Source organism: Drosophila sulfurigaster, chromosome 2L (genome assembly GCF_023558435.1).
Source record: "Drosophila sulfurigaster albostrigata strain 15112-1811.04 chromosome 2L, ASM2355843v2, whole genome shotgun sequence".
NCBI classification, from domain to species: Eukaryota; Metazoa; Arthropoda; class Insecta; order Diptera; family Drosophilidae; genus Drosophila; species Drosophila sulfurigaster.
This window is the reverse complement of record NC_084881.1, coordinates 19,493,006-19,502,292: the sequence shown is the minus strand read 5'-3', so window position 1 is coordinate 19,502,292 and position 9,287 is coordinate 19,493,006. Positions and strand designations below refer to the sequence as shown.

Below are 9,287 nucleotides of genomic sequence, written 5' to 3'. Positions count from 1 at the left end.
CTTAGAAAAATACTTGCACAAATTTGTTTTCAAAGATCATTGAATGAATGATCAACAAATCATTTCATTTAAGTTGTATACAAATCATAGTCATCTCGATTCTCTTCTCTGTAATATGAAAATAGACTTCGTAAATTTCCTTCTTAAAGTTCTCATAGAATGATTTAATAATGATTAAATAATATAATAGTATTATAATACTTCGCTCTCAACAAATCAGTTCAAAGATATATTTGTGTGGTATAAAAATCTATTTATTTCGAATAGTCAGTTTTAGGTTTTTTGGTTGTCGTTGGCGCCGCGTCGTTGCGAGTGGCGACATCGCAACATGTCGCACTTCAGAGCATAGCGATGCTGGCAGACTGGACACTGATGCGGCTTCAGCTGCAGATGGTAGCCCTTGACGTGCTGCGAGAGGCCGTTGCGCCGCTTGAAGACGCGATCACAGATGCTGCACTTGTAGCGACGCTCCGAAGTGTGTGTGATGCGATGCTGCTTGAGTCCCGTCTGCGAGCTGAACGTCTTCTCGCAATCGGGGCAGTTGTGTGTGGCACGTTTCGCTGGCAACGGCAACGGGCGACGCTTTGTGGCACCTTTCGAGGGTGATGCTGTCTTGACCCTAGGTTGGCGTAGACGACACTTGAGTTCATGCCGGCGATAGAAACGCCAGTGGGTGAAACTGATGCTGCGACAGTGGCGACACTTGTAGCTCTGCAGGCGCGCATTGCGCAACGGCAACTTGTGGCAGATGTAGCGCATGTGTTGCCGCAACGCGAGGCGAGTGCGCAACAGACGCTGGCAACCTGGACACTTGACGGCAAACGTGCGTGGCGGCGGCAGCACAAAGTGCCGCTTGCGCTGGCGATGCAACAGCAGCTGTTGCACGTTGCCAAATCCAAGCGTGCACTGTCCACAGCGCAGCAGGCGAAGGCGCACGGCACGTTTGCTTTGGTGGCGCAACCGCAGGCGACAGCGCCGATAGATTTCGGCGAACTGGGCGTATGCGTTATGCGGTTGCGTGCTGGTTGCCGCATTGCAGGATGCAACGGAGGTGGAGTCTGAGGTGGAGGTGGGCAGCGCTGCTGCCGCAATGAGATCGTTGTGATGCAAGAAACTGCGCTGCATGTCGAGTATGTCGATCTTCTTCTTGGCCGGCAGCTGAGGTGGCAACAAATCCGATTGCCAATAGGCGGCAGTAGCTGGAGTTGCTGCTGCCACAGCGCCGGCTGCCTCCAGTGGCACACTGACCATGGGCGTCACTGTCTCGGCGGGTGTGGCATGCAGCTGTGCATAGTGCTGATTGAGGCTCTCGGCGGTGAAGAACTTGGTGGTGCACAAAGTGCAATTGTGCAGCCGAAAGGCGGAGGATTTGACAACGCTATCGTTGAGCACCACAATGTTGGGTTTGCTGCTCGTTGTTGTTGCTGTTGTTGTTGGCGGCGGAGGTGGCGGTGGCAGCAGCTTGCAGAGCATGGGATGTGGAATCTGGCTGACATTCGTCACAATTGGCTTCGAGCTGCGCGTCGTTGCTTCAGCTGTGGCTGCTTGCTCGGCTGTAGACGTCGCTTGACTCTCGACGCATTCCACCTTCTCGGTTTTGTATTGTTGCAACGCCGGCAGCTGCCAATCCTCCTTGGCGTAGTTGTGTTCCTCGGTGAGCAGCTCTGACTGCAGCATCTCATTAACGCTAGGCAAAGCAGGCAGAGTTGCGGAGGCTGCATTAACCGGATCTGCGTCGTCTGTAATGTTGATGAATGGATCATCCAGATTGATAATCTCCATGATGTCACAATTATTGATAATGTCCTGCGCATTGAGCATGGGAAAATCACAGAATGGAAACTTGTGCTCCGTCTCATCATCGGCCTCCTGCTCGTGCTCTTCCAGTCCCATATCCAGTTCGTCAGGAAATAGATTGTCAATGCTCTCGCATGCCTCCTGCTTCACACGCACCACTGGCTCCTGCTTGATCTTCAGCTGGCGGCGATATTTGCGCTGGAGTTCACTTTGCGCCAACATCACAACATCGCAGAACTGCGAGAAACGTTCCAGTTGGCGGCAGCAGTCGCCACAGATGTCCTTGGGCAGCGGCAGTGTGTCGTCCTGCAGTATTTGTAGCGTGGGAAAGCACTTTTGTATCATGCCGAAGAGTTCAAAGCTCTTGTCGAAGGAGACGCAGTTCAAGGCTGAAGTGCCACAAAAGCGGCAAGTGCTCTTTGTGCCACTGACAGGCGGCGTCTCTGTTGGTGCTGTTGTGGCTGCTGCTGGCGGTGGCAGCGTCACCTGCTCCACAATCACGTTGAGTGACTCGGTCGCTGCCACTCGCACCGTGGGCACCGCATTCTTTTTTGAGTGTCTTACGATTGTTGCAGCAACTGAAGTCGGCATCGACAAAGTGACGGCTGCAGACGGCGCTCCACTTCGAGGGCATCCATTGGCCACTGCGCTGTGTGAATTCCTTCCATTTTTGCAGCAAATCCTTACGCTTAAACGGAAATCTGCAAATATAAAAGTAGTTATCCGTTGCTTTGGACTGCTTAAACTATGTATTTGAGCGCACCTGTGGAAGGAAATGCTGCCGGAATGTACGTATTTGTCGCTACAGTTGACTACCGCACAGTGGGCGGGCATTTGTGCATTCTTATTGGTAATTAGTTTTCACTTAAAAAAGCTATTTGCACTTTCAATTTGTTTGTTTTCATTTATTAACAGCGCATTAAAATTGCATTTCCATTAGCAGCGTCCTGTTATACTCACAAATCAGCTGTTCTTAACAGCGATTAGCATTTGTAGTGTGCTGTTAAAATTGCAGTGCTGTTGTTAACAGTGTTATGCAGAATGTGCAAGCAAAAAGCGAGCAATTACTTGTATTCCGGAAAAAAAATAAACTTTATTGGAGTCAACGCTAAAATTAAATTCATTTTCTACTTTTAACAGTAATTATGTAATGCGTGTCTTACAAATTCGTAGTGCTGTATAAATCGGTTGTTAGCTGCTATTTCGAAAAGGTGTAAAGAAAAGAAAAAACAGTGCCGGTAAAATTGCACTTGCATTAACAGTGAATGGGGATGCTTCTAAACAGCGACTAATATTTACAGCATTGTGTTGAAATTGCAGCGCTGTGAACGGTCTCGGTAAAATGTGCAAGCGAAAAGCCAGAAATTGGTTGTGGTTGTGTAAAATCAACTTTATATACAAAATCAACAGTAAAATTAAGTTTACTATTTACTACGCGGATAAAAGGTGATGAATATTTTCCCTAAGATACTCTAAGTGCAGTGCAAATATCATTGTTTCAAAAAAGGTGCCAAACAACGAAAAAGGTAAATCGTCGACGCAAAAATGAGTTGTGGACGCGCTGTTAACGCACTTCTGTGCTTCTAGTGAAAACTGTTAAAATGCGTTTACAACAGCTGCAATCAGCTGTTATACCACCCACTATTCACCGCCCGCAAAAATCGCAGTCCAGCGCTGTTTATAACAGTCTTGTGCAGAATGTGCAAGCGAGAAGCAGTGCTTGTTTGTGCTGTGTTACACAAATCAAAAAATAATTTCAAAATCAACACAAAATTAAACTAACTTCTCGACATGTAGTTGATATAAAGTGTGCGTAACAAATTTGTGGTGCATAGAAATTTCAAAAAAGGTGGCCGACCACAAAAAGAAAGCTGCAAATCGTAGACGCAAATATGAGCTAATGGACAGGCTGTTAACGCACCATTTCGCGCCAAGTTAGCGCTGTTAAACGCTCTTATCATCAGCTGAATCAGCTGTTATACCGCCCACTGTCCACCACCCACCGCCCGCCACAAGCACAGTCCAGCAATAAAGTAACATCTTGCTGCTAAAAATTCCACTAGCAACGACGACGTCGCCTCAGTCGAGTTTCGTTTGTATTTCGGGCAGCAAGGTCAAACAAGGTCTTTTTTTTTAGCAACATACATAATAAGTAGAGCATTATGTCCCAGCTGCTCAGACAAATAGGCGTCCATCGCTGCTCGCTACGCTTCAATCAGCTGGGAGGATCGACGTCGAGGGCAACAACCCAAATTCAGGACAGACAGCGCCGCTGGCAGCACAACAACAGCAATCGGTAAGCAGACGAGATAAGATTACTTTCATTGTTCGACGCGTGTCAAATTTGAAAGCAATTAATTTCCATATCACTACAACCACAGCGATTATGATCTTGTTGTCGTGGGCGGTGGCATTGTGGGCGCGGCCTCAGCGCGCGAAATACTGTTACGCCATCCATCACTGAAGATTGCCGTGCTGGAGAAGGAACCCAAGTTGGCCATGCACCAGAGTGGCCACAACTCGGGTGTCATTCATGCGGGAATCTACTATAAACCCGGCACATTGAAAGCTCGCCTTTGTGTGGAGGGTTTGCACCTGGCTTACAAGTATCTGGATGAGCATCAGATTCCCTACAAGAAGGTGGGTAAACTCATTGTGGCCACCGATGCCCGGGAAGTCGAATTGCTCAAGGATCTGGAGCAGCGTGGCATAGCGAATAAGGTGCCCGATTTGCGTATGATTGAAGGAGATGAGATTCAGGAGATTGAACCCTATTGCCGCGGCTTGAAGGCACTCCACAGTCCACACACTGGCATTGTGGATTGGGGTCTGGTTACCCAGCATTATGGCGAGGACTTTAAGCGCGCTGGCGGCGACATTTACCTGGACTTTAAGGTGACCAAGTTCTCGGAGACCAAGGAAGGCAACGCTGGCGATTATCCAGTGACCATTCATGGTGGCAAACCGCATCAAACAGTGCGCACTCGTAACGTCTTGACTTGTGGTGGCCTCCAGTCGGATCTTTTGGCTGAATTGACCGGCTGTCCTCGTTCCCCCCGCATTGTGCCCTTCCGTGGCGAGTACTTGCTACTCTCCAAGGAGAAGCAACACATGGTGCGTGGCAACATTTATCCAGTGCCCGATCCCCGCTTCCCCTTCCTCGGTGTGCACTTCACGCCCCGCATGGACGGCTCCATCTGGCTGGGACCCAATGCTGTGTTGGCGCTCAAGCGCGAAGGCTACACGTGAGTAGATTGAATGATTCTTTACAACCGCTAAACATTTTATGACTTTCTTGATGAACAAGCTCAGTTATTGACAATTAATTAGAACGACCTTCTTTGATACGTTTACAGACAGCAATATTTTTCATTAGTAGATCTCAAGACTATAAGAGCCTTTAAAGTTATTTATCTGATTAGTATATGCATTTATATAAAGTTTTCCATTGAATTTTGCCCTACCCACAAGGACCGTTTCTTTTTAGTATACAAATTGAACTTTTTCTAAATTTTTGATTAATTATTTTATCTAGAAACATCTATAAATTAAAATAGCATTTTTGTATAAGAGCTAGAACATATCTCTTAGATTTTAATTTTATTAAAAGTGCAATTCTTTTCATATTTTTTTGTATAAATTAAAAACCCAACGTTAGAAATAATTTTAATGTTAACTTTAAGTCAAATTTCTAAAAGCCGTTTAAATCTTATTTGTAATCCCGCTTATAACAACAAATCATAAAATTCTAGTTGAAAATTTTACTAGCAGTTATTCGTTTACTAATAATATAGTTGGAGAGAATTTGACAGACCGCTTTTACGTAATTTACAACCTAAAATAACATGTATTTTCCCTTGCAGGTGGAGTGATATCAATCTCTTTGAGCTCTTCGATGCCCTGCGCTATCCCGGCTTCCTCAAGATGGCCAGCAAATACATCGGCTTTGGCCTCAGCGAGATGAGCAAGTCGGCATTCATCAATCTTCAAGTGAAAGCACTGCAGAAATACATCCCTGAGGTCACGGAGTATGACATTGAACGTGGCCCAGCTGGTGTGCGTGCCCAGGCTCTGGATTTGAGTGGCAATCTCGTGGATGACTTTGTGTTTGATCGTGGCGAGGGATCCGGACCGCTGGCCAAGCGTGTGCTGCACTGCCGCAATGCCCCATCTCCTGGTGCCACCAGCAGCTTGGCCATTGCCAAGATGATAGCCGACAAAATCGAAACTGAATTCGCTATAGGAAAGAGCAGCTGTTAGCCCACTCGAAAATCCCAAGTGTCTTTTTTTACAAATTGAGCATTAAACGCATGTATATTTTGTAATCTTAGTTCAACTCGAGAATGTGTCGTTGCTTCTTAGATGAGGAGGCAACTGGCTCCTTTATGCCCAGCACTTTAATCTCGCGTTGCATTTGCTCTAAGGGATCAACGCTCGTCTGCAACATTTCTCGACACTTGGCATTCAATGTCTTCAAGCCATTGGCAGCATGTTGACGCATCTGTGGATCGGCATCCTCATTCGCTTCGATGGCGCGCAGAAGTCGATAGACTGGCAACAATATATCCTGATAGTCCAGCAGATTTTCCATGCCTGCCAAAAGTTCTGCGAGCACCAGCAAAGCGCCACGCTTGGCAGGCAAATAGCTGCCAAAGCTTAGCTCATCGTTGATGAGTTGCAGCAACTCCTGGAAGAAGCTGTGCACCTGATATGCAAGCAGACGACACAACTGCGCCAGATTGGCATAGGACGAGGTGCGCAACTCATCTAAAGGTGACTTGGTGCCATGCAGAAAGCAGTTGAGCAGCACAATCTTATAGCGATAGCAAAGTGGACCTGTTGATAAGCCAAAAGCATTAGCAAGCGGTGGTGAATATTAAAGCAGTTGCACTCACCAATTTCCTGGGCTGACTTGAGTATTGCTTCGCCTACCAACAGACGATAGTCGAGTTGCGCCGTCTCCGCCAAATACTCAGCGCTGAGCAAGTCCAGCACCTCCGACTCCATGATGTGCACCAACGCCACAAACAGGCGCACGCAATTGAGGAATGTATACGACTCTTGGTTGCTCTTTAAAGTCTCCAAAGCTAAGGCCAAAATGCGATGGCATTGTGAAGTAAACTCCACATCCTTGTTGCGCAAAGCCTGGACTATCAGCTGGATGCCATAGACCTGCAGATGTGGCTTCTTCTGTTCGATGAGCTCGCGTGCTGTTTGGAAGGCCGATCGATCAGCAGTTGGCTGAGTGGAAACTCTATCACCAAGCAGCAGACTCAACAGCGACCGCGTTGCCTGCTTCACCAGCTCATTGGGCGTCTGGGCAGCCAGCTGCTGCAAAGGCTTGAGCAGTCGTTGAGTGCTCTCCGCCAGCTGCAGTTGCTCACTGCTTTCCAACAACTCCTGTAGCAGCATTAAGCAGACAAGAAGTGTTTGATCTGCTTCGACAGTTGGCTTTTGATTGGACAAACGCTGCTGCAGCAACTCGCTGAGCAGCTGCATGAATTGTTTACTCTGTGTTTGTGCTAATTGCGCCTTGAGCGGCGGATGCCACACAAGCAGCTCAAGGGCCACCAGCAGCTGCATCTTCAGCTGGTATTTCGATTGCAGAAAATGCGCCAACTCTTCTTCGTTGGAGAGCAGCCCAATGGATGATCCTTCGCTTAGTTGTTGCAGCATTAAACGCAGCAGTGCGAGAAACACTTTGCTGGTGAGCGCATGATTGTTGTCCGACATCAGAAGCGAGCACATCGTGTGACTGGGAGTGTAATCCCGTTGCTCGACAAGCTCCGCCTGTTGTACCTTCACTTGTAGCGTTTCCTTTTCTAAAGCAACGTGTTGATGTAGCGATTGCCAAGGCGGGTTCTCGTCTAGCTGCCAGCTGAGCAGACGTTGCAATTGCTGGGGCAGCTCCAGCTCGGCATCCCTGTTGTCCAGACAGCGACTGATCAAAGCAGACACTGATTTCCTTTCATCTCCAGCTGGCAACTGTTCATGGAGCTGCAGCAGCAGCGGAATGTAAGGAATCAACAGCGAGCTGGGTAAACATGCCACACTGGAGCTGCAGAAGAGTTGCTGCCAGAGTTGAAGGCATGCCGTTAGTTCTGATTGCTCCCAAATGATCAGTCCACTGAGCAAATCTTCAGGCTGGACAAGCGGCTGGCAATGAGCAGTTAAAATGTGTTCGATACTCGCTCGATTCGTTTCATTGAGTTCACAGAGACGTCGCAGACTCAACACGCCATAAATCATGCTGTTGACGTTCGAGAGTTGTAGACGACAGTAGTCGAAGATCTGTTCGATGAGCTGCTGCTGCAAACGTGGCGAGTAGCCGCGTTGTGCCACAATATGCGCCACAACTTCTGCACTGCGCGTGCTGTCAAGATTTTGGGATGCCGTGTGTAGTGCCGCAATTAAGCTGGCAAATCCATGGGGCAAGCTCAATTTGTGTAATAGTTGTTGGTGCAGTTGCTTGGCGAGTTGAGGTGAAAGTTGTGGCGTTGCCTTCAGCAACAGGACGTGACGAAAGAAGTCCGCCTTGGATTCGTTTTGCCATAAATACGAAAGTGCTGCATTCAATTGGGATTGTTGCTCCACTGGCAATTGCTGTGTGCGTAGACTCATGATGGCTGCCAGCAGATCCCGCTGCACCAGCTCCATGGCGTTGGCAATATTCAGCTGGCGAATGGGCAGCAGACGTGTAATAAAGAACTGAATGCTTAGCAGGAGTAGCGAGGTTGGAATCGATAAGTCATTGTTGCTGAAGTTTTTGAAAACGGGCGATTTGTAGAAATCCTGGTGCAGTTGACAGCGCAGCGCATAGTAGGACAACTCTTGGGTCGTCTGGATGCAGAGCTTTAAATGCGCCACAGAGATCAGATCCTCTCGAGCATCGCTGTGGAAATTGATGTTCGAGGACAACGTGTGCAACACGTGCAGCAGTCGTATTATGTAGCAGTTGATGGTGTTGTCATTTGTGTCAATCTTTTCTTCTACGCCCAAGGCGTTGCACAGCTCCTGCAACTGCTGGGCAACATCGAGTAGTACGTATTTCTCCAAGTGTTTCAAATTGTCAGTAATAGAAGCCGACGTTTGTGGTGAATTAGTCGAGTTCTGGGTTTTACTTTCGTTTGCTACAGCGAATAATTACTTGTTTTGAAAGAATAATGGCAAATAATTGATTAATACTCACCCAATGCATGCTCGAAGCTTAATTTCTCAAGTAATGCAAAGTATTTCGCTATGTTAATCATTGCGCGCCAAGTGTAACTTGCAAAATATTTTGCAATTCCTCGAAACAGCTGTTTTTTGTTTTGTCAACCAGATGGCAGCACCGACATGCAGAATGACACTGTGATATGTGTAATCTTTTTTATTAGTTAACTAATCATTATTAGGTTTCTATATAGTTTAAGTAGTTTTCGAAATGAGTATTTAACAATTATTATCACACATTATTTCGTTTTTTAAATTTGAATGCAGGTGGCAACATG

General features: G+C 47.1%; 3 protein-coding genes across 3 annotated transcripts; 1 reads left to right on the top strand and 2 right to left on the bottom strand.

Annotated features, from left to right (window-relative positions):
- Nucleotides 1-152: 152 nt before the first annotated feature.
- On the bottom strand, nt 153-2,656 carry LOC133850292 (zinc finger and BTB domain-containing protein 16-A). The gene is given in 3 exon segments (XM_062286345.1): nt 153-2,349; nt 2,351-2,498; nt 2,561-2,656. Coding segments are annotated over 3 exon segments (2,295 nt in total). The 5' UTR covers nt 2,632-2,656; the 3' UTR covers nt 153-273.
- An 894-nt stretch (nt 2,657-3,550) lies between these two features.
- Nucleotides 3,551-6,127, top strand: LOC133850294 (L-2-hydroxyglutarate dehydrogenase, mitochondrial). Its single transcript, XM_062286346.1, has 3 exons — nt 3,551-4,093; nt 4,179-5,042; nt 5,661-6,127. The coding sequence occupies exons 1-3, from the start codon at nt 3,960-3,962 to the stop codon at nt 6,055-6,057; spliced, it is 1,395 nt and encodes a 464-aa protein (XP_062142330.1). The 5' UTR covers nt 3,551-3,959; the 3' UTR covers nt 6,058-6,127.
- LOC133850291 (transport and Golgi organization protein 6) lies at nt 5,659-9,251 on the bottom strand. Its single transcript, XM_062286344.1, has 3 exons — nt 8,987-9,251; nt 6,693-8,927; nt 5,659-6,633 (listed from the first exon to the last, which is right to left on the bottom strand). Exons 1-3 carry the CDS (start codon nt 9,045-9,047, stop codon nt 6,125-6,127), a joined length of 2,805 nt encoding a protein of 934 aa, XP_062142328.1. The 5' UTR covers nt 9,048-9,251; the 3' UTR covers nt 5,659-6,124.
- Nucleotides 9,252-9,287: the final 36 nt, after the last annotated feature.

Bases quoted from the DNA above. Each gene is read 5' to 3' on its own strand.
- LOC133850294 (XM_062286346.1), top strand. From the start codon at position 3,960: ATGTCCCAGCTGCTCAGACAAATAGGCGTCCATCGCTGCTCGCTACGC. The intron at 4,094-4,178 runs GTAAGCAGACGA...CTACAACCACAG, and splicing joins CAGCACAACAACAGCAATCG to CGATTATGATCTTGTTGTCG. The intron at 5,043-5,660 runs GTGAGTAGATTG...TTTCCCTTGCAG, and splicing joins CTCAAGCGCGAAGGCTACAC to GTGGAGTGATATCAATCTCT.
- LOC133850291 (XM_062286344.1), bottom strand. From the start codon at position 9,047: ATGATTAACATAGCGAAATACTTTGCATTACTTGAGAAATTAAGCTTC. The intron at 8,928-8,986 runs GTGAGTATTAAT...TATTCGCTGTAG, and splicing joins AAGCTTCGAGCATGCATTGG to CAAACGAAAGTAAAACCCAG. The intron at 6,634-6,692 runs GTGAGTGCAACT...GCTTATCAACAG, and splicing joins CAAGTCAGCCCAGGAAATTG to GTCCACTTTGCTATCGCTAT.